This window comes from Poromitra crassiceps (genome assembly GCF_964638095.1).
Source record: "Poromitra crassiceps genome assembly, chromosome: 1".
Lineage (NCBI taxonomy): Eukaryota > Metazoa > Chordata > Actinopteri > Beryciformes > Melamphaidae > Poromitra > Poromitra crassiceps.
Genome location: NC_139623.1, coordinates 72305923 through 72330994, shown reverse-complemented (window position 1 = coordinate 72330994; position 25072 = coordinate 72305923). Strand labels below are relative to the sequence as shown.

Genomic DNA, 25072 nt, shown 5'->3' with positions numbered 1-25072 from the left:
GTATTGGTCAGAATGACATGAACATTTGGACACTTATTCAGCGGGTATCTTGCATGTTGCGTTCAGGTGCACTGTAAAAAATAAAAAAAGACTATTTTATTTTATTTATTTTTTTGCAATTCCATCGCGGGCCACACAGGGGGCACAAGTTGAGTATCACTGGCCTAAAGTATCACACATTTACACAACTGTCCAATCTTTACATCTATCCAGTGGGCTTTACGTTGTATTCAGTGGCTGGAAATGAGTGTGTGCTTCATGCACCGTGTCTGAACAAGTCACTGTTTTCAGTAGAGCACAAATACAGTAGATCTGTTGGAATGACTCGAATGAGACATATTGCACATACATGTTTTGAAAGTCTCTAAACTCTCCAGTAGGGGGTGCTGTATGGACTCTAAATGATCTGGTGTCACTCAGCCTCATTTTGTTTGATCAGGTTGGTCATAGCAGCACAATGTGACCGACTGAATGGGACTTAAGGTGAGAGACATGTCCTCTGAAGTCAATGGCTGAGAGGTCTGGCAACCCAAAGCGTGTTTCCAAACTGCCTGTGTAACATTTCTCAGTCGGCACACAGCTCTATTTATAACACACACAAGCACACACACTCACAAGCACACACACTCACAAACACACACACACACACACACACACACACACACACACACGCCACACACACACACACACACACACACACACACACACTCACACTTGGTCTTTAAAGCACAAGACGTGGTGCAAGGAGCAAGGTTCTATACAGCGGTAGGCTAAAGATTGTTTTTTGAGCTGGGGGACTCCCAATAGAATCTGAATCAGAAAAACTTTATTTATCCCCGAGGGGAAATTGAGTAATGCTACAGTTGCTCACACTCAAGTCCAGGAAAAGATAACATAGAGACGTTAAAGTAGAGGAAATTCATTGAACAACAGGTGTTTATTCAAACAGCTTGCCTTGTTCTATGAGAGGAGACTCACATTTGTCCTTTCTATTTACAGGATAGGATACAAAATCTGCTGCTTAAGAGAGAGAGAGACCGCTTCCAGAGGATCTAAAGAATGGTATGTTTTTATTTTGCAGCTGTGATACATACAATACACAATTACCTTCAATCAAATGTTGCTTGTATATGAATTGTTCATATAATAAAACCTGTTTACTTACATATAGTTAAATGTACTTAACACTATATTCATATTTCAGTTTAGTTCAGCTATGTGTATAGGCCCTTATCGCACAAGCATGTCTCAAAGGTCTTTACATAGCATCATCCCAGTTTACATCCAGTGGTGGAAATGGCCAGGTTTTACTGTGGGAACCCTACTTCGCGCCCCGGTCTCAAGAAAGGACCAGGATGGAGAGGAGATTCGAAATCACGACCTTCTTGCTGTGAGGCGACAGTGCTAACCACTGACCCCATATTGATTGTTTGAAGATGAAAACGTGGGACTAATTAGGAAGCCTGTCATTTTTAAACTTGTCTTAACTTTTCCTATCTATCTCTTTGCTCGCTCAGAGTCATCGTTCTCGCTCTCGGGCCTCCAAGGTGCGGCTGCACGTCCACTGTGAGTCCTGCTACGGCTGGCGCTGCAGGGCTCGAGTGGAAGTGTCGGTGTCCTGTGCGCTCATCCCCTGCCGCCTGCTGTGCGGAGCGCTCTTCCACCTGTGCAAAGAGGAGGAACACCTGCTCCTCTGCCCCAACGTGAGGGTGCCCTGCCTCAACGCGCAGCACGGCTGCCCGCTCGCCATGCCTCGCTCCTGGCAGGCGGCGCACCTCCGGGTCTGTCCTGCCAGCGTGGTTTGCTGCTCCATGGAGTGGCTCCGCTGGCCCGTTGATGAAACACACAAACATCACAACGCAGAGCTGCAGCAGAACGTGCTGCTGGAGGAGGCAGACGGGGGGCGAGGAGATGAGGCGGCTTTGGATCTCGTCGTGGCCCTGGTCGATCAGAGAGACCTCTTCACCCGGCTGAAGATGAAGACCCTCTACCCAGAGCTGATGGCAGAGGAGGAGGAGGAGGAGGAGGAGGAACAGGCGAAAAAGGAGAAGGAAAGAAAGAAGGAGGAGAAAGAGGAGAAGTCAACCGGAGGGCTCATCAATGGTGTCCTCACAAACAATGGTGCCAATGGAGGTGAAACACGATGCTGCTAAATACAAAAAGATTTGTCATTACAATAAATTGTTAACCTGACAGTGTCAGATAATTTGTTTTCACATAACCATCTGGGAAACCGTTCCAAAGGGCAGGTACTTTCAAAAAAATACCTGGCAGGTGATTGGATGAGCCATTTGTCTATCACGTCTATTACGGGCTCCCTCTGGCATCACACCTAAAGCCCGCCCCTAGCTTCCTCATAGGGCCCTGATTGGTGTGAACCACTGGTGCTTCAGATTCAAACCAATAGATTGGAGAGTGGCTAGATGGATTTGCCCTGTGATCGTGATCTCATGATCTCACGTGAATTAATCAGTGAATTCAGCTGCCTCGCAAGGTTAATAAATTGTAATGATGAACCTTTAAAAAACATAGCTTGACGTTATATCCACCCTCGACTTTTCCCATGTTCCACTGGTGTCTACATTTCTCCCGCTGTCCCTCTCTCTGGTCTCCATAGGTCCTCCTACATCCATCTCTGAGGATAATACCAATAGCTTTTCTGAGAATGGTGTTGGTGAAAAGACTGTGGAGAACAATGCAGGGCAAGGCTCAGGCATCAGCACAAAGAAATACAACCTATGTGACATGATGTTCAGCATGGAGAGGGGCGGTTGTGCAGCCGCCCAGGCAAACCTGGACAAATCGCAGAAGACAAAAGCTGGTGAGAAGGATACAGAGGCGGGAGGAGGAGGGGGTGCTGCGGTCAGCAACTGTCCCCCGCCGCCAGGCGTGGAGAAGACGGGCATGTCCCCATGGCACGAAGGGGTGCTGGAGCGTTTGGGGCAGGAGCTCACCCCGCAAGAGTACAACATGTACCTGGTGCACCACGGGCGCATGCTGCTGTCCTTCGGCCAAATTGCGGCATGCACACCGAGAGAGAAGGACTTTGTCTACGGAAGCCTGGAGCCGATCCCGGTGCAGACCTTGCACTCTTTCAAGGTGATGATTTAAAGCAGCACTAAGGCAAGATTGTTCAGCAGAATCGCATCCGTTTTATCAGCTGAAATCATGAAGTGGGGCTGCAGACAGTAGAGGAAAGCATCCCAACCGCACTGAGAAACCAGCAGATTCAACCTGTTTGCCCAAATCATTATGCCAAATCATTTGCCAAAAAGCCATAGGTGCTCATGGATATGGGACATGGCCCAAAGATGTTTTGACCGTTACTGTATCATATTGTAACATATCATATTTGTACTCTCTTCTGTCCTCTACTCCTAGGTCCCTGTCAGCTACCGTCACAAGCGGCATCGGCGGGAGCACATGTTAGACGTGAGGACACGCGCCCCGTGCGAGACTCGCAGTTTGGACACGTCCGACCTCGGGGTGGAAGAGGAGGAGTGGAACAGCGACGAGGCAGCAACCACCCTGCTGGGCTATGCAGAGCTCGAGGTCCTGGGTCACAAGGTCAGCCAGAGCTCTCACTCTCACTTTGATGAAGAACTGTATAACTAGAATGAGCTCGTATCAAGTGATCTTTGAAGTGTGGGAGGTTACAACACTGATATAATGACCGATGAGGGTGTGGATGATGTTATTCAACCAGGCTGCTTGGAGCTTCACTTCAGAATAGACAGTGAGCGAAGAAAAGCTATCCACCTTATTTTGTAATGCCCCACTGTAAAAAATAATTGTGGGTACTGTCACCTATTGCAACTATAAAATCTCCTGGACTTCAAAGAATCACAACAACCAGTGTAGTTACGGTACAAAAATATACAATGTTTTATTCAACAGTTAAAAATACAAAAATAAATCTATCGCAGTCATTTATCAAATCACATGGGCACTTGCAGTTTCAAATATCTAGGTTAGCTTTCCTGGTCGATTTAGGCCCTCTGAGGACGTGCGTCATGAACAGATCTAACACAGCACAGCACACAGATTCCCAGCAACAGGAATTAACATTGCACACTCCACTGCAAAGACAGACATTTCATCTGAATACCACTGCACACCAATATATTACGGCAGACACACTGCATAAGAATATTATTTCACCCTGTTATATTATGGCAGGCAACTGCAAAAGACCACTTCAAACAGCACAGCAAACGGGACACAACGTTAACAGGGGGGCGATCTTAGGACGGGCAATCCCATAGATATTGAGTTGCAGTGTCACGTGACCTACAATGAGCGCGAGCTACATTAGTAGTGTTAAGCAGAAGGAGAAACTAAAACGAACAACAAAAAGAGAAAAGGATTTAAAATGTCCGTCCCAACTCACGTTTGACGTTCACCCTGTTCCTTCGGTGAGTTGGGATAATATAGGTGGTAAGAGTACTTATCAGAGCATAGTAGGCAGGCTGGGTATAGCCCCCAACAATGGATCCCAGCTCAGCAGGCTGGAGCGACGGCAGGCAGACGAGCAGGCCCGGGCGCGATGGCGGCGGCGGTCGAGGCGGAGAACGTCCACACGGCCACAGGTAACAGGCGGGCGGAGAACAACAAGCAGGCGGCGGGCAGACGAGCAGGCCCGGGCGCGATGGCGGCGAGGGTCGAGGCAGGCAGCGGGCAGACGGAGGACAGCAAGCAGGCAGGGATCCGGCACTCTGGCGGGCGACCGTCGGCAACACCAGCGTAGATCAGAGTCACTTTAAAAACACAGAGCAGGAACACTCAGCAACAAGTTGCGCCCATGACACGCCACACACTCACTGAGGTATAGGTCAGACCGTCCCTTTGTGGCGGGATTAGCGAGCGTTGTGTATGGGTGTCTGGTCGTCCTGTAGAACAGCCCAGCAGTCTCAGCACAGCAGTAGATCGGCGTCGATCTGGTCCGGCCGGCTCCTCACGTTCACTTAAGAGACACAAAAGCAGGAATACTCAATGACATAGTCGCGTCCAAGACACGCCACACACTCACTGAGTGAGAATAGGTCAGACCGTCCCTTTGTGGCGGGCTTAGCGAGCGTTGTGTGTGGGTTTCATCTCGATACGGCCAGCTCCTCCAGTCTGCTCTCCCCGTCGTCTCCTTCTTCCTGGATTTTGTCTTGCCCCCTGGACGGTCGGCGTCCTCCTTATAAGGGCAGGCTGATCACTCGCGTCCCGGGGCAGAGGGCGGATCACCTGAGAAGCAAGTCAGCGAGAGAATACAGTGCCCCCCTGGACAATAATATACACCACACACCAAAAAATGTTTCTGGCTGCAGGAGCCCAATCTCTCAAAGTCATAAGCCATAGTTCCACTCGCGACAGTACAACGTCCGGTTTAACGTGACTTATTGTTGCAGCTTGCCATTTCCTTTGTTATACTCGGCTGCAGACCCGAATTATAAACCGGAAACTGGAGGACGTTATAAAAGTTATAAATATAGTCACGTTATAAACAACTAAGCAAAGCTGGGGGTCCGTATGGAAACAGTGTTACTCGAAATGGTTAAAAGATAAATCAATTTGGTCATTCAGTGGCGTTTTACTGCCATGTAAAGTAACTATTACGCTAGCCACTAGCATTAGCCACAGTAGTGGACTACCCACAATGCATTACGTTATCCCAGCACCCGAACGACACGGCTGTAGAGCAGAATGGCTCTGCTGTAAAATCCTCATAGATGTTTTTTTTGTCAAGTTAAAACCGGAAGCGGTGAAGGTCGCCATGCCACTTCCGGTTTGGTGGATGGCTGCGTAGGCTGAGAACTCCTGGCATCACCGTGTAATTTACCTGCTTTAAAACCATTAAACCTGCGGGTTAACTGACGGCAATTAGCGCTATATTATTATTAACGATAAATATTGACGCCACTTATTGATATATATGGCGCGACGTAAAGATAAACTGCCGAAAAATGATCTGTGCAGCGGAAAAGACAATGGCGAAGATGGCGTCGCTGCTCCTGAAGACAGCCTCGCCACTGAAATGGCAAGCATGCACCAACTACTGAAGCAGATGGATGTTAACCAAAAAGCAGCCCTGGCGGACATTAAAAAGTCAACTTCTGCGATCGAGGAGAAACTGTCAGTCATGTCGGAGCGCTTGGATAATGCAGAGTCCCGGCTTTCCATGCTGGAGGACGCCGCTGAGGCTGCCAAGGCCGACCCTCTGGTTCCTACTTCTCAGATGGAGCAAATGCGAAAATGGGTTGATGACCTAGAGGCCAGAGGGAGAAGAAACAACCTAAGATTCCGAGGGTTTCCCGAGGGCTGCGAGGAAGGGAATGTTGCTGATTTCCTGGAGAAAGTATTGCCAGGGCTTTTGGGAACTGAGTTTCAGAGAGGGCTTATCATTGAGCGTGCACACCGCACGCCGGGCCCGCATCAGGATGGCCGACCAGCGAGGGCTATAATTGCCAGATTCCTGTGTTTCCGAGACGTGTCTCAGATTCAACGCTTAGCAAGAGAGAAACGTGATATCAGCTGGATGGACCACAAGATCGGGATTTTCCCTGACTACACGAGAGCTGTCGAGACACAGCGCCAAATGATTAGGGAAAGTAAGAAGAAGCTACATGAGCGAGGCGTTAAATTTGCTCTTATGTACCCGGCCACTCTCAAGATTTTCCTAGCCAGTGGAGCAGAACGGCGTTTTGACGACTCGAAAAAGGCCCTGGACTTTATTAACAAGATGTGACTGCCGCGACCACAGCTCCCTGAGGGACGAGATGGCTATAGACAATTGACTGGACAAGAGGAGGCTGTCTATTTGGAACAGAGGTTATTGCTCAGGTGAAATATTTTTGGTGGGCTCCGCCTCCGACAGTAATTATATAATTAGGGCTATATGATTAAACGTAATTTGCGATGATGATCATTACAATAAGTCACGCCTGACTTCATTTTTTATTTTTTACTTTTTCCATACCTACAGTAACATCACCGAACTGAAATGTAGAAGGCGTGGCTTTCTTTATGCCTTTGACTTATATAGGCCACTGATTTTGTTTCATTTTCTTTTTTTTTCTCTTCTTCATCATGCTGATATGTTCACTCAATTGGCTAGTGGATTTAGATAGGTTAATCTTGTTAAATTGCCTTATGGCTAGAATATTACCATAACTACAGTGGCTAATTGTTTTAGTTGGACATAAAAAAAAATAAAAAATAAAGTAGCAGTGATCTATGGCGGAGTCTATCTTGGCTGCTATACTGTGATCCACAGGTACTTTCTAGGTGATGCCGCTGCAGCCGAGCGGCCTTGAAAGTGAGTGTTTTGTGTGTTTAATTTGATTTTTGTTTTGCTATGTGTGCGTGCGTGTGCACGCTTGTGTGTGTGTGTGTGTGTGTGTGTGTGTGTGTGTGTGTGTGTGTGTGTGTGTGCGTGTGTGGTCTTGGGAGACGTGTGTGATCTGTGTGGGTGTGTGAGTGTGCAGGTGAGGGGTCTAATAGTCAGGTGTTAGGTGCCATGCTATACGCCCGGCGGTCCTCGATAAGTCAGATGGGGAAAATGATTCTTCATTTGGGGAAGTTTCAGTGGGGGAGGGGTTGGGATGTGTTTATGTTTAATGTTATGTGTTGCCAGACTTATTGTTTATTTTTATTTTTATCTTTTTTTTCATGGCGGTATGCTCTTACAAACTGCCTTTATTATCAGGTATACATGTCAGGATATAATGGTATAAAACAGGTGGATGAGTAACATAACACTGGTTTCATGGAATGTTCGTGGGCTTAACAGTGCGATCAAACGAGGCAAAGTGTTTGCTCATTTAAAGTCTCTCAAAGCTGACATCATCCTTTTACAGGAGACGCATATTAAAGTAACAGAGCAGAGACAACTGAGAGCTAACTGGATTTCCCAGGTGTACCAGTCTCCTTTTACATCTAAAGCCCGTGGGGTCGCTATTCTTTTTCGCAAGAACATTCCATTCCAACTTGTTTCTGTTATCACAGACCCAAATGGTAGATATATTATGATTACTGGAAGTATACATTCATTACCTGTTACAATACTAAATGTATATGGTCCAAACATTGATGACCCAAGCTATTTCCGTAAAGTGTTTGACTTAATACCAGACCTCAGCACCACAAATTTGCTAATGGGAGGTGATTTTAATTGTTATCTCGACTCATACCTTGATAGGCTTTCTTCTCGTACTCCGCCCAATATTAAATCTGTCCAAACGTTAAACAACCTGATTAAATCAAGAAATATGGTAGACATTTGGAGATTACAACATCCAGTAGATAAAGACTATTCATTTTTTTCCCACGTCCATAAGTCGTATACAAGAATTATTTTTTAGTTGACGCCAAATTGATATCTAACATTGAGCATACTAAATATCATAATATATTAATATCAGACCACAGTCCTGTATCACTGGAATTGAAGCTTGATCTGCCCAAACAAGCCTATTGTTGGCGATTTAACCCCTGGTTGCTCACAGACCAGGTGTTTATTGAATATACATCAACACGAATTCTGGAGTTCCTTGAGACTAATGATACAGGAGAGGTGTCTGATTCGATACTTTGGGAGGCCCTTAAGGTAGTTATGAGGGGTCACATAATTTCGTTTGAAGCCTCAAAAAAAAGAGAACAGCGCCGCAGACTGATGGAGATTGAAAACACACTCCCAATCATCGAACAGTCCAATAGGAACTCCCTTCTACAAGAGGACTATAATAAGATTTTGAATTTAAAATACGAATATAACCGCATTCTCAGTGGAAACATAGGTAAACTTTTACTCAAGCTCAAACAGAGAGATTTTGAGTTGGGCGATAAACCGGAGAGGCTCTTAGCCAAACAGTTGAAGGGAGCCCAGGCGAGTCGTGCAATTCATAATATTAAATCTAAATCAGGTGACCTGCTAATTAACCAAAAAGAAATAAACAATCACTTTAAAGAATTCTACTCTGAATTATACACTGCTAAATCTCAGGCCACTGATGCAGACTTTGCCGACTTTTTTGACTCCCTTAACCTGCCACAGTTGGACGAGTCAGCCAGATTAAAACTGGACTCAGATATAACGGAGGGTGAACTAGTCGAGGCAATTCAGTCATTTCCCTCAGGTAAAGCAGCGGGCCCAGATGGGTATGGCTGTGAATTCTACAAGGCATTTCATAAGACCCTTGCACCAGTTTTGCTTAGGATGATTAAAGATTCCATTAAAAATTATGGATTTCCAAAATCATTATATGAGGTGAACATATGTATCCTGTTAAAAAAAGGCAAAGATGAGACAGAACCTGGCAGTTACAGACCCATTGCTCTCCTCAACTTCGACCAAAAATCTGTCACAAAAATACTAGCTAATAGACTGGGAAGGCATATTGCATCAATCATACATCCCGATCAAACTGGGTTTATTCCAGGTAGATTTTCGTTTAATAATGTGCGTCGGCTCCTTAACAATCTATACAGTGACCAGGCAGGGGACTCCAAAGCGGCCATTTTGTCTCTAGATGCCGAAAAGGCGTTTGATCAGATAGAGTGGCCATACATGTTTGAGGCGCTCCAGAGATTTGGGTTTGGGGATTCCTTTATTGCATGGGTAAAAATGTTATATCTTTGTCCATCATCCTGTATTCTTACCAACAGTGACAAATCTGGGCCTTTCGCTTTACAGAGGGGGGTGAGACAGGGGGATCCGCTCTCTCCTTTACTCTTCGATCTAGCCCTAGAACCCCTTGCAATAGGTATTAGGAGCCACCCCGATATTGGAGGTATCAAGATAGGAAACCTGGAAAGCCGTGTTAGCCTTTACGCAGATGACACATTATTATACCTCATGAATCCAGAAATGTCTGTTCCTCCTTTGTTAGATTTTATTGAAGCATTTGGCAAACTCTCTGGGTACACTATCAATTGGGGTAAAAATTCATGCCTTTAACAGACAGTTTAGATTCTGATTTCCTCCTTGCTCTACCATTCAAAATTGTATATGACCACTTTACATATTTAGGACTTAGAATAGCCCGAAATCCAAAACTTTTATATAAACTCAACTATGTCGATTTGGTCACGAAGCTCAAATTGAATATAGAGAAGTGGCGGATCCTGCCCTTGTCTATGGTGGGGCGTATCAATGCAATTAAGATGGTGTCTCTTCCTAGATTTCTGTATTTGTTTCAGAATTTGCCAATTTTTCTTTTTTTAAGAAGTTGGATTCCATTGTCCTTCCATTTATTTGGGGATATAAAGCTCATCGCATAGCAAAAGTACATCTGCAAAAGTCAAGAGACGAGGGTGGATTAGGCCTTCCGGTATTTAGACACTATTACTGGGCAGCAAATGCCAGGGCATTGATGTATTGGAAATTGGGATTTCCAGGTGACACACTGGCTAGTAATGCCCCCTTGTGGCTGAACATTGAAGCTACATTGGTGAAAAGTTCCTCCCTTTCTACTTTGCTTTTTTCCATGACTGAATCCCCAGGTATATTGATTGGCAATAATTTTATTTTAAGAAATTCTCTCAAGATTTTGAACCAGATTAGAAGTGTCAACAAATTGCCAAACGTTTCTGTACACACTCCCATATGCCACAATCACATGTTTTTGTCATCTCAAACAGATGGGGCGTTTGCTGTCTGGAGGGACAGGGGACTCGCGACTCTTGGTGACTTATATATAGATGGTCAGTTTGCCTCTTTTGATCAGTTGAAAACAAAATTTAATATTCCAAATTCCCACCTTTTTCGTTACTTCCAAATTCGACATTATATTAAAGAAATAATCCCTAATTTTGAAACCTTGCCAGGGAGTTGCCCATTCTATGAGCTCCTACAGCTTCCTCCAGACTCCAAACATCTGATATCATGCTTTGTATATCTATTTACTACTCCTGTGCCCTCCAACCATTTGAAAGAAGCTTGGTCCGCTGAACTGGGGCTTAAAGTGTCTGGTAACATTTGGGGCGAAGCTTTGTCTAGAATTCAAACTTGCTCGATTAATGTCAGGTACAAACTTATTCAATTCAAGGTCATCCATAGACTTCATTATTCAAAGACTAAATTACACAGAATTTATCCATTAGTGTCTCCAGTATGTGACAGATGCAAGGGTGCAGAGGGCTCCTTATCACATCTTTTTTGGTTTTGTCCGCATTTAAATGAGTTCTGGCAGAAAATATTTCAGTGGTTTTCCTGGGTCTATGAAAAAGACATTCTTCCTGATCCAGAGCTAGCACTTTTTGGTTGTTCAGAAGCTGCTTTAAGCTACCCAGTAGAAGAACAAGCAGCACTGATGCTGGGCATGGTGGCTGCCAAAAAAATGATTTTGACAAACTGGAAGTCGCCTGCACCCCCCTGTTTTCAGAAATGGCTTAACGAAATGATCATAATTATACAGATGGAGAGAATACGTTATTATAAATCCAAAGGGCCAAATAAATTCTTGAAAATATGGGGTCCATTTGTTGATTATCTGAAAAGATAAATAACCACCTTGTAATGTCACAACTCATGTAACCACCTCCGCTCTGTATGCCTGAGATTGTAACATTTTGAAACATGCCGCAAGTTCAATTAGTAATATGTCTGGTAACTTTTTATTTTATTTTTTGTCTTGTTTTTTGTTTGTTTTTCTTGTCCTTGTTATTGCTGTCGTGGCTGTCATCTTACTGTTGTTTAAATTTTATGGTTGTTTGTCTGTAAGTATTAATATAAAACTGAAAATAAAATATATAAAAAAAAAAAAAACGGAAGCGGAAGAAGCACCCATCAGGCATCGTGGCAGCTAGAAATAAGGTGGATAGGTTTAACATTAACTCATTGAGTGCCAGCCACTTTTGGAGAACGGACGCTCCCAGTGCCAGAGTTTCAGAGCTTTTTTCAGTGATTTCTCGAGGCCCACAGAATATTGTGTGATATTTTCCTTCAATAAAACAGTGAAGGCCAGGGAATTTTGTTTGGCAGAATAATATTTTTTAGCTGCAACCAGCAGCGCTGGCCCCTGCGTGCGCTGCTGGTTGCAGCTTCTTGCTGGTCTTGATTTGCTGCTGGTGGGCATCGGATATTCTGGCTTGCGTTTGCCAATCCTCTCCTGCTGTCTGGGTCTGTCTGGTGTTGTGTGCTGCTCTGCGTGCCCCCCCCCCCCCCCTTCCCCCTCAACTGCAAACCCCTCCTCCAGTCCGTGGGAGTGTCTCTGGTGGCTTTCTACTGCGTTTGCTGTGCACAGTGAAGGGTGCGCTACATCCAGCTTTTTTACAGCGTTCCGCGTGTGTTTGTCACCGGCTCCCATGCTTCCAGTTGAGAATAATAACAACTCCACGGCTGATCATGCGGATGGGCTGTCGCAGCGGACATGGAGGGGCTCAATTGTGGCAGCAGATTGGCTGCTGCAGGCACAGCTAACTTTATGCTTCATGCATATCGATGCATACGGATGCGATGCAATTTCCGTTTCCCCAACGACTTCTTCTCTGTTTTTCTCTGCCTTTCTGTAATCTGGAGAGCACTGTCGCCACCTAAGGGTTCTGTAAAATAGGTTATAGACCTCCAATAGCTACAATATTTGTACAGGAGATGTATCGGGCATTGATCCACGTCCCACCGTCAAAAAACGCAATTGACGACAATCGTCGTCTTTGGCACTCTACGTTACTAATCGAATTGACGACGATTATCGTCATTGGCACTCAATGAGTTAAGATTCATTCTGTTCTTCTATTTCGCATTTTTCGATCACATATTACTAGAGATTCTATTGTGCTACAACTTTGTATTGCATGATGGCAACAGCATGCAAGGAATTACTTTACAAACTCGTTCTATTTTTGGCCCAGAATGTACTGTGTTGGGGTTTGCTGCAACACATGTGCCCTGGAGGGTCACAGCACTGTCGTGACTCCATGGAAAAGGAGTGCAAACAGGATTTCCTAGTCATGTGATGTGATCAATTATTTGTCCTTCAAAGTAAAAGTCTCCCTTTTCACAACAGTAAAACAGGGATTTTATATTACTGGCTTTTAGTAAAATTGAGATAAACAATTATTGCCATTTGGCAACACCATGCAATAGAGGGCTGAGGGGTAAGGTGGTGGAAAATGAAATCATTATTCACCTAAGATTAATGATAATATTATTATAATGGATACATTCAGACAGACCCTGCTCACGAGTGAGCAGGTCTGAGAGCAGGTCACGTGGGGGCTGGGTTTACCCAGGCTAAGTTGTCACCCCACTATAATTAATTTACTGTGTGCTCCCTCATGAAAAAGTGCTACTGAATCACTACTCATCTTCTTTTGCTTCTTTCTTTTTTCTTTTTTTTATATTTATTTACCCAGGCGAGCAAGTAAGAACAAATTCTTATATACAAAAGCAGCCTAACACAAAGCAATGGCCTTTTGAGGGGAGGGGGGTGGGGAGGGTAGAGTAAAAACAAGGTTATATACATACAAGTTAAAATTACAGTAGCAGCCAGGAGCATGTTATATACAAGTCCAAATTACAATAATAATAAGAGAGAGAGAGAGAGAGAGAGAGAAAGAGAGAGAGAGAAAGAGAGAGAGAGAGAGAAAGAGAGAGGAGGAGAAAGGGAGAGGGAGAAATAAAGCGAGAGGAAGAGAGAGAAGGAGGAGGGGGGAGAGCGGGAGGTGGGTGAAGGGACGGAGAAGGGGGAGAGGAGAAGCGACTGTGGGGGGTATGTGTGCGGGTGGGAGGCCGTCAGCAGCTACAACAGTCGACTACGATCTGTTGCAGAATTTGCTTAAAAGCAGTAAGAGATGTGAGGACTGTGAGTTTGCTGGACCTTAAGTTGTAGTCAGAAGTGAAGAAGTGCAGATGGGAGGAGAGGTAGAGAGGAGTTTTGCCAAGAATAGTTTTATAGATGAGCTGGAGCCAGTGAAGAGACCGTCTGGTGTGAAGAGATGTACAGTCGACCAGATAGTAGAGGTCACAGTGATGAGTGGTAAAGGGTGCACTAGTGGCAAAACGGATGACAGAGTGATGGAGCATGTCAGGTTTCCTGAGAGCGGTCTGGGAAGCGATTCTGTAGATGCTGTCGCCGTAGTCGAAGATGGGCAGGAGGATGGTCATCTTGACAAGAGTGTGTTTGGCCGAGCGGGTGAACGATGCTTTATTACGGTAAAGGAAGCTCAGGCGAGCTTTGACATTGGACTGCAGGTGATGTATGTGAGTAGTGAAAGAGAGGGATGGGTCCAGCCAGAGGCCAAGGTATTTGTAGGCTCAGCTCAGAGCCATCGGCACAGGTGATCTTAGGGGTGCTGGCGGTATCTTGTTTCCTGTCAAAGAGCATACATTTAGTCTTCTTGGAATTAAGAAGTAGGTGGTGGTTGTGAAATGACTGCTCAATAGAGGTAAGACTATGTTGAAGAGTGGAGAGAAGGGCCCGTTGAATATAAGATAGTGTCGTCGGCATACAGGTGAATTAAAGAATTGCCAGCAGCCTTGGCTACATCATTGATGTCATCCAAGACCTTCAGGGTAGCTGTGATGCACCCGTGGCCCGGCCAGAAGCCATACTGCAAGTTGGACAGGATGTTTGGAAGGAAAGGAGGGCTTCGGCGTTCCTTATAATGAAAAGATGCTTACAGAAGGTACTCTTTGGATGTTGGGGAAGGCATAGAGTTCATCAAAAAGGGTTCCAAGGCACTCTTCTTCATTAAAAAGCTTTAATATAAGGCTAGTTATTCATAGAACAGAATAAAACAGCCAACATGTTTCGGCCATAAGGCCTTCTTCAGGGCTAGTTGCAAACAGGATGGACAGGATGTTATTTGAGGCCATGAAGTGGCTGAGCTGATTATGAACGAGCCTCTAGAAAGACCTTGGCCAAGCAGGGCAAGATGGAGATAGGCCTATAGCAGTTGGGGTCAGAGCCAGAGCCACCTTTAACACGTTCACTGCCGTGGACGAGTTAACTCGTCAAAAAAACAACAACGGTTGACTGCCGTGGACGAGTTAACTCGTCAAAAAAACAACAACGGTTGACTGCCGTGGACGAGTTAACTCGTCAAAAAAAAAAAAAAAAAAAAAATTGACGGTGGGACGTTGATCTAACCCTTTTACATCTCCTATAAAAATATGGGAGCCACCGAACAAACCCATTCCACCGACCCACTAAGTGGCGACAGTGCTCTCCAGACTATTGAAAGCCGAGCCAAAACTGCAGGGAAAAGCGTGAGGAAGCCATTCTCATACTGTAGGCGAAAACGCTTTCGCGCTGGAGCACAACGGTGGCGCACAACAGTGGGGGGTTCCAAAAATAGACTGGGTGGAACACACTTTGAAACACGCAGCATAAAGCCCAGAATCGCAAAAGCTTCATCAAAGCTCTCAACCGAAACCCCAAGAAACGAGCGAGCCCATCCAGACTCGCCCGACGAGGGGCAGCCAGGCAGCACAGACAACAGAAACTCGCTTGTGACACACCCGCTGCAGCCACGGAGGGAAGAGGAGAACACACACGGAGGGAGGAGTTTGAAGGAGAGGGGAGTTTCCTGCTGTTATGGAGGAAATTACTGTTCAAAACTATTGTTTAGATGTCTGACGTCTTACTGATGCCAAAAATAAATGGTTAAAGTGACTGTTCTATCGAATTTCACAAAAAGGCATTTTTCTCACCTTTCATTTTCAGACGCTGAAACCATGCTGTATTCAACTGCTAATGCCTACATTAGGGATGTCAATTTTCGGTTAATTTCACTTTCGATTAACCGACGCTAATAATCGATTAACCTATCGGTTAATTCATATTTTTTTTTTATTTTTTTTTTTTTTTTTTGTCTATTTACTCAATGAGCTCATGCCCAAACAAGGCGTGTCTATTTAGATGCTGAAATGTTAATGCTTTTTGTGTTAGAATTATGCCTTTATTTTTTGTTGGCTTTGCTGAAATTTATAAGTTTATTGCCACATTTTGATCAGGTAATCATTCCAAAATCATTCTGGCTCTTATATGGATGACAAGGAAATATATTTTTGAGAGCTTTATTTCCTGTTTATGTAAACATTACAACAACAACAATCTGTTACATTACAGATAAAGGCATAATTCTAACACAAAAAGCATTAACATTTCAGCATCTAAATAGACACGCCTTGTTTGGGCATGAGCTCATTGAGTAAATAGACAAAAAACATTTTTTTTTTTTTTTTTTTTTTTTTATATTAACTGATAGACCGACAGCAATAACCGAACAACGACGTTAGCGACGGTTAATCGATTAACGGTTAACCGTTGACATCCCTAGCCTACATAACTACTAACTCTACAAACTAACTCTTTTAGACAGAGAAAGCACACATTCTAGTTCTTTTGAGATATTTTGTGTTCACAAAATCCTAACAGAAAAGAATCCTCGGCTCTTGAAAGATGAGCCAGAATCCTCAAAAAAAAAAACTTGGCAGAAGCTACCTACAGTAAAAAAAAACTGTTGGCAGTGAATGTGTTAAAGAGCGGGAAGACCAGTGCAGATTTCCTGTCAAAAGGAAAGGCAGACAGCTCAAGAGATAAGTTGTAAAAGCCGCGTGATGGGAGCAGCAATTATATGAGCAGCAGCTTTTAAAAACATGGGTTCGAGACCATCAGAGCCAGCTGACTTGTTAGAGTCCAGCTTGGTGAGCTCCGCAAAAACCTCCGAGGTCAAGACGGAAACTGTGGTGAGGAATTATAACTCTAACTTCATAAAACCAATACAAACCAGAAGGTGAAAGTATTAGAAAAGATTTATTTACAAAAACCAAAGTCTCACAGAGCCCTGTGGTTCAGTCCCATCTCCTGTCCATGGGGCCTGACCCCACCTTCCTGTTCGTCACTTCCTTTTATAGACTTCTTACTGAAGTCCAACAACAAAGAGTAGCTTTATGCACTTAGCACCCCCTACATCTAGGAGGAGGTATTACAACAACCTATAAATTCTCTCCACACGGGTTTGAAGAAGAAGGTGCCAGGGCTGGGAGGAGAAGAAAGAGGAGACTGTAATAAAGCAGCAGTGGGGGGCGTCACCGTGAAGACATGGGCCGCGTTGACAAAATGCTGATTGAAAAGTGAGGCCATGCGAGATTTATCAGTGACAACAGTGTCACCAAATGTCAACGTGTTGGGAAGATGAGGAGAAGTGAGCTTGTTCCCCATAGATTTGACTGTCTTCCAAAACGTCTTGGCATCAGAGCCACAGGTAGAAAATGTATCCAGGAAATGAGGGATTTCAGCTTTGTAGTGATTTATGTAGTGATTTCAGTAGTAATGAGTAGAGAATTAGGCCCTTTCACTACTGATCACTACTGATAATTACTACATAATGTACTATTTAAATCACTTCATGTACTACTTAATTACTTCTGTCTCATTATTTGGCTTTTGGGAAATGACTATATAAACACTACTCATCCCTTCACATTTATTATTGAATTATTACACAATGCTTACACATTTACTACTGTATGCCTTCACAATCCCTATATGGAATTACTACATCTTTCTGGATGTGTAGTGTTTTATCACTACTAATCTATTGAATTTATTTTAATTTCTACACAAACCCTTTTGAATCACTATTGAAAACTGACACATTTGCTACTAGTTGCCTATTCAGTATCATGCAATATTATCGTGCATATAAAATATTCTTATCAAACAAGAATGGCTTGATTTCAAATCCAATTACCGTACATTGAATATTGTCCTATTTACACTTAAAAAAAATACTTTGCCTTGACGATCTTCAGAACTGATTTTTGGCTGCAGTCACACTTCTCCATCACTTAACCTGTGAGAAATATGACAAATGCGCAGAACAGCCACCTGTAAGTCACACATGTGGGAATTTACAAACAGGCCAACCTCATGAGACAAGATTTTAAAAATAATAGCTTTTCTTACCAGCAACCGCCTCCAGTTTCCTGGTGGTGGTCCACTTGACATCCTTACAGTTAAGCACCAGACGTCTTGGCCTGGCATTACTTTCACTCTCTAAATAAGTTGAACAACAAAAGAAGCTAACCTCCACTCACACACAGAGTCAACCATAACCACCCTACCACACCCTCATATCTGATCGTGTATAAAGTATATTTGATGAAGTAAACACAGGCTAACAGGCTTATATCAGCTTTAGCTAGCTAACACACCATGCTAGACTTGATTATGGTTTAGGAAAATGCCTTCTACTTACAGTTATTGTGTTGTCGCTGTCACAGTTGGATTCGTTGTATTTGGGTGTTTTGAGTCTCTTTCTTGCTAAAACAGCTCTGCTTGACATCTCTATTTAGTTTACAACATTGAAAAAGAAACATTTAGCTTTGCAACTGTCATGAACTCTGTCTAGTTTGGTCTTGTGATTTCTTTGTGTGCTGCTTCCCTCTACAGCTGCCCTCGGCTCAATCTGGTCTCGTTAGCCCTGCCCAAGTAATAGAACCTGTACAGGATTACTATTTAAAATATGTGTAGTGTTGCTGTAGTGTTGTGAATACATATTCACTGTATGAGCAAATTGTAAAACCTCTACATGATTACTATTTAAATGTCTGTGTAGTGAAGCAATAGTCTTTTAACAGTTTTTTCACTACTAACACCAAGTAGCAAAATTCACTCCTTGATTACTACTGGAAACACTACTGTTTTGCTACAGAACTCTACTGGTGTGTCATGATCAGTGTTGGGCAAGTTACTTTCAAAATGTAATATACTACATATTACTAGTTACTTTCATTTGAAAGGAATAAGTAACGTTACAATATTACTTTCTGTGTGGAGTAACTCGTTACTTATTACACTACTTTTGCGTTACTTTTACCAAAACAACAGCAGCAGCAGAATGACATCGCCGCCGCGTCGAACCATCGCGAAAAATAATTTCAACCGCCTTGAAGTCAGTGTAAACAATCCAAAATTCTAAATGATATTATTTTCCTTTGCTATTTTCATCTATACTGGTTATTTGCATAAAAACACACAGTTTGATTAGGAAATGATTGTATCTTTTTTAAATATGTGCTTTGATTTAATAAAATATAACTCAATGTGTAACTTGAGTTACTTGACAAAGTAGCCTAACTGGTATAATATTACTGAAATCCTATAAGTAATAAGTAATATTACTAAGTTACTGCTAAAAGTAATATATTACATGTAATATGTTACTTTTGTAATGAGTTACCCCCAACACTGGTCATGATAGTGTATAACCAGATTCACTGCACCATTCCTACATTGTGATTACATAGCCACTACTACACAAATAGGTTTTGTGTAGTGATTCAGTAGTACTTTTTCATGAGGGGCTTAATTGAATTCACAAGGGTTTGTCATTATTGATTTTCCTGCAGATCAGTGAGACCAAGGGAACCGACGGGCTGTATGTTGATGAGGGGACACAAACGCACTCGTTCTGCACTGCACCGTTCAAACGGAAGACCACCCTGGCTGACGTGACGGTGGAGAGGCCGCTGAAGCTCCGCCTCCAGCTGCAGGCAGAGAGCGTGAACAGCAGACAAAACCATGGCAACTCCGTCTTCACGTTCCTCTGTGGACACACCTTCCACCGCAGGGAGTTCCCCACACACTTCAGGTGGCTGATATAGTGTTTGGTCTTTGTTTGTTTGTTTGTTTGTTTGTTTGTTTGTTTGTTTATTATTTATTTTAAAAGCAAACAGGTTAAACAGAAAATGAAATGTATACAAAGAAATAAAAAAAACATGTGCAGGTGAGATAGAAACCCACTACGGGTTTATCTAGAAATCTCACCTAAAGACAAGAAATATACATAACAGTTCTCTGGTCAGTTCTCTGCTCTGCAGTATACAGAAAATAAATGTTCTAGGATCCCATCCCACTTTCATCCAATCAGGAGAGAGGATTCCACAAACTTCTTTTCTGTTTAGTGCAGAGCGGAGGGACTGGGAGACCCATGTTACTGACCAGATACTCTCTATCAGTGATGGCTGTCAGAAGAGCTATTTAACACTTATTTTAACAAGAAACATCACTTACAGCACCTTTAGATTCAGCAGTGTATTGTTTGCACAACCCCCATTACCTGTGTATCATTGTCCCATTTGTAATTTTTAACACATCACTTTCTAAACAATAATATAGACTACAGTATCTTAATAAGAACACTGGAATATTGATGGCACATCGAAGCGCTCTATGTATGACTCACTCAAAGACCCCAGGAAAAGTGAGTAAATATGGATTAAAGGTAGTGGGTTAACTGTGAATGGAAACATGAAGTGTGTTTGATATATATTGATCTTTATTAGCCGATAATAACTATCCTCCTTGTGATCCAGGAATGTGCACAGTGACATCCAGACAGGTCTGAGTGGCTGGTTCGAGCAGCGATGCCCACTGTCCTACCTGGGCTGCACCTACAGCCAGAGGAGGTTCCAGCCCTCCACACATGAAGCCACCGTCTCCTACAAGTGAGAAAAACACACCAAGTCAAACCCACTCTATAGATGTACAGATTTGCACACACTTTAGACACTTACTAAACTTGAATACCCGGAATTACATTATAAGGTAATTTCAAAGACTTATTCAAGCTAAAAAAAAAGGAGATTTGAGTGAAGACCTCAAGGTTTAATGTTGATTTATAACTTGCTCAATAAGTTGACTGAATCTGATCCAATTCAGATTTACTGACAACAGCAACATTCAAACATGGACATAATTCTGATTCACCAAGTCACAGCTATTCACACCAAAATGGAATATATTTCTGAAATAGGCTACATAGATGAATAACAATCTACAACTGGAATCACATCAAGAAAACATTTCACACTTGAACAAATGATTCTTCACTCAAACTTTATATTGTAAGATTTAAACGTATCCTTACATCAGTAGCCTATCCCTCACTGAAGCTTTGAGCTGTGCTTATTTGTCCTTCATATCATGATGAACACTAGGGTGTGAACCAACACTGTTACATGATAATAGACAGTATGTTATGTATTCACAGACTCATACCTGCAAGGTACTTCGATACAAACTAAAATTCAAACTCAAGACCATACTCAAGCTTTGCAGATGGACACACACTGTATCCTACTTTAAAAACTCATACAGCACTTTGTATTAGAGCCCGACCGATATATCGGTTGACTGAGACTATCGGTCGATATTGGCATATCAAAGATATATCATATCGGTGTATATATATGCGCTGATATTTTTTATTTTATTCTTTAAAGTGATATAGACAACATTTGATGTATTTGTTATTTTTCTTCAAGTTATATTGTTCTGTGTGTGTGTGTGTGTGTGTGTGTGTGTGTGTGTTTTTATAGTTATTTATAATTATTAAATTCCCAGTGAAGTTTACTGTTTCAGCGAATGGTTTCAGTGCACTGTAAAATATCCTGCCTCCATTATCTTTGTCATAAGTGTTTGATATTTGAGGGATCATTGCAATTTTTTTTTTTTTATATGTATACACAGTAAAGCATATCATCCGATATATCGATATCGGAAATGTTTTACTTTCTAATCCGGCATCGGCCCCAAAAATCCAGTATGGGTCAGGCCCTAATTGAATGAATAACGTAGTAACTGTTTTCCTCCCTGCAGCCAGGACCTGAGCAGTTTCAACCTGCGTCCGACCCTCCCAGCCTCTCTGGTGGAGCGCTCCCAGGCTCCCAACAGCCCAGCGGAGTCTCCTTCCTCCGTCAGCCGGAGGAAGAGAGGAGGAGAGGACTCTCTGAGCTCCCTGCCCTACGAGGTGCTGTGCCACATGGCCCGCTTCCTGGACAGTCTGTCCCTGTCCCAGCTGGCCCTGGTGTCCCACCTCATGAGGGATGTGTGCTCCTCTCTGCTGCAGGAGAGAGGGATGGTCACCCTCCGCTGGGAGAGGAAGACCTACTCACATGGAGGAGCCAAGTGGAGGGCCAAACCAGTGAGACACAGACACCTACACACTAAATCATCTAAACCAGCGGTTCCTAACCTTTTCCGACTAATGGCCCACTTGAAAATTACTTGAGGTCAAATGCTGCCTTCTGAGGGGACTTTTTATATTAACAATAAAAGGAGCTGTCCATCAGCACCACACACAAATCTGAAACTAAACATGATGGTCTGTCTGCAATAGGCTGATTAACAAACATTTGATTACAAATTAAATAACTGTGTCATTCAACAATGGAGGAATGCATTCTCATACATAATAATAAATTACTGACTTTTTAAAACTAAGATCGTAATGTTTTACAAAAGATTTGGCAGCCCACTTGCAATACCTTCGCGGGCCACCAATGACCCCCAGTGTTCTGCCGAAAGGTAGTCTCTTAAAACAGACTGTCTCATCTACATCCGGCGAATGCAGCTATACAGTCTGTACGTTACACCCCCAGAACATGCACAAGGAAGTTGGGAAAAAAAGCTTCAGACTGGAAGGAAGTTCGACAAAATCCGACCAATCACGACACGTGTGTCCACGAAAAAAGATTCTGATTGGACTAATGAGCGGAAGACCCGCCTTTCTGCTTCCCATTCCGGTTGGTGCATGATTCTCCCCCACGAAGTACAGACGGTATGGCGGAAGCATTTGAAAATTGCGGAAGCCAACTCGTCTGTTCTAAGAGACTAGCCGAAAGGTGATTAGCTGCCAAAAAGTGATTAGCTGCCAAAGATTGATTGCCAAAAAGTGATTAGCTGAAAAAGAATATTACTGTCCGCAGCGCAACCTATTAAAGCTGTATTGCCCAGTTTATAGGTGTATATAATAACGTAGGCCTATAATAGGTCAATACTATAGTATTGTTTGCAATGTTTATATGTGTTTGGTACGTCTAATATCCTTGTTTAGTCCTATATTTGGATAGCAATCACCTTTTGGCAGCTAATCACTTTTTGGCACAACACCGGCCCACAGGTTGGCAGTTGGGAATGGCTGATCTAAACTCAGTCTTTTAAAATGGTTAACACACTGTTTTCAGCCTCTCTCTGCCTATAGAGCATATTTTTGAAAGATGCAAAAAAAAGGAGTCAGAATGAATAGTTGTGTGTACTTGGGTAACGGATCACCAATTTGTTCTTGTGGGCGGTAACAGTTTTCATTGCTCAGTATTTCATGCTGGTGATGAAAGGTGCTGATGGAATACCCACCTTGATGTCACTGACTGAGTTGTCACCACAAGTGCAACTTTCAGAGAGCACTACAATAGTGATTTTCAACCCAATCAATAGTGATTTTCAAAGGAGGCCGATTAAGACCCCGACCCGCATCCCAGAAGCAGCCGCTCACGGATCAGCCCTTCCTACTCTGTCTGCAACGTTGCCCGCGGAAGGGCCGATCACGCCCAATCCGCTGCAATAGAGCTAGTGCTACATCGCAGCATTACAAGACCCTTCGGTGCATGGAGGCTCTACGGCGCTACGGGTTGTCTCCCGGCCGCTCTCCTCCTTCGTCTCACCAGGCCCTCCCAGGGCAAAGGCATCCAGAGGCAGAGAGGATGCCTTCAAGAAGGCCTGTGCGTTGCACGTCATTCGGCTGCGCCGAGCACCTCGCTCTAGCCTGAAGGACCCCAGGCCGCTCCGATATTTACACAGATTTTCGGGAGGCTAATCCGTAGCGTTTGTGGATTTCTCCCTCACGAGAGAGCCAAGCTGGGGTGCTAAACCCATCCCGTTACCTATTTCGGCCATAAGCAGTCATATTCACCGCATGGAACCCAGGGTTCTAGGCCTATTTTTAGCCTACAGTATCCTTTCACATTTTGGTGCTACAGTAAGATATCTTTACACAATAAATGCATTCATCTCTCAATTGGGTATTTATCATGAGAGATTAGTTTGGAATCTAGCAGTCATAAATGACCACTTACAGCCATTGTAGTCATTATGGGATAACTGGCCCTGTGTTTTATGGGACTGCTATGTGACCCATGTTCATCTCTCCTCTCCCCTCCCCCATCTTCTCTCTTGTCTCGTCTAAATCTGCTCAGGTGTGGGAGTTCAGTCATCTCTTCTCCTCAGTGGATTCATGGCGTTTTGCAGACATCCCTCCAATATCTGCTCATCTAAAAGTCTGTCCATACTACAAGACTTCTTCTCCCCAAAGCGAGTCTGTTCCCCTTCCCAGCATGAGTGAGCAACAGGGAGGCAGCCAGGAGAGACAAAGTCTGGTCACCCAGTTCATGGGAAGCAGATGTCAGGATTGAAAAGGACATTTATACAGTTTTCCCCCACAATTATTGCTTACACACATTTTCTGAAACTAGGGTGCAATTTCTCAAAACTCAACACAAAACAACACAATTAATGCAAAACTCCACAAATCACTGGCAAAATGAAACACTGCATTCAAAACCACCTCTTTTTAAAATGCTCTTTTGCAGTCAAATGACACACACAACCATCAAATTAATACAGTATATATCTCTCTGACTGACCCAAGGGTGGAACGACATGTTTATTTGCTTGCTTCTGAATGTATCTCCATGATGGAAGCAGCAGTGAAGCTCAGATTGGGTCTGGAGTCTAGACTGTCATCTGCCCAGCCTCCCTCATGTTCAACACATGTGGACCGCATGGTGAACCAAAGTGACCTGGATCTCATCTGAGATAACTGTTCTGCTTGTCATCTTTGTCAGTGTGCTGCTCTTCCTCCTCTTACTGCACACGTCTTCCTCTAGCTCTCATTGCAACATTGTTCTCAAAAACAAGAGAGCTCACCTGTGGCCTTTCTTTATAGTGCTAAAGCGCTGATATCTGAGTAAATGATTCATGTGATGATGAGCAGATGTTGTCAATTGGTAAATTAATTTAAACATTTGGGATGGCAGTGCATCCAAATGAACACATGTTATTTTAGTTTTTGAATGTTGTGCCTAATGTAGATATGAGAAAAAACTACTAATTATTGGGCAGTGGTGGCCCAATGGTTAGAGAAGCGAGCTTGTGACCGAAAGGTCGTCGGTTCAATCCCCGGGACCGGCAGGATAAATCTGGGTGAGGAAAGCGAAAAGGCAGCGCTTGCCCCTCCCTCATTACCACCACTGAGGTGCCCTTGAGCAAGGCCCTTAACCACAACTGCTCCAGTGGAG

General features: G+C 43.5%; 1 protein-coding gene across 1 annotated transcript; it reads left to right on the top strand.

Moving 5' to 3' along the window:
• Nucleotides 1–471: 471 nt before the first annotated feature.
• Nucleotides 472–24187, top strand: LOC310784613 (F-box only protein 40-like; the record flags this gene model as incomplete). The annotated part of the gene is made up of 8 exons (XM_083645607.1): nt 472–483; nt 1518–2133; nt 2618–3099; nt 3382–3567; nt 19346–19587; nt 20312–20443; nt 21597–21921; nt 23972–24187. 8 exons carry the CDS (start codon nt 472–474, stop codon nt 24185–24187), a joined length of 2211 nt encoding a protein of 736 aa, XP_083501733.1.
• Nucleotides 24188–25072: the final 885 nt, after the last annotated feature.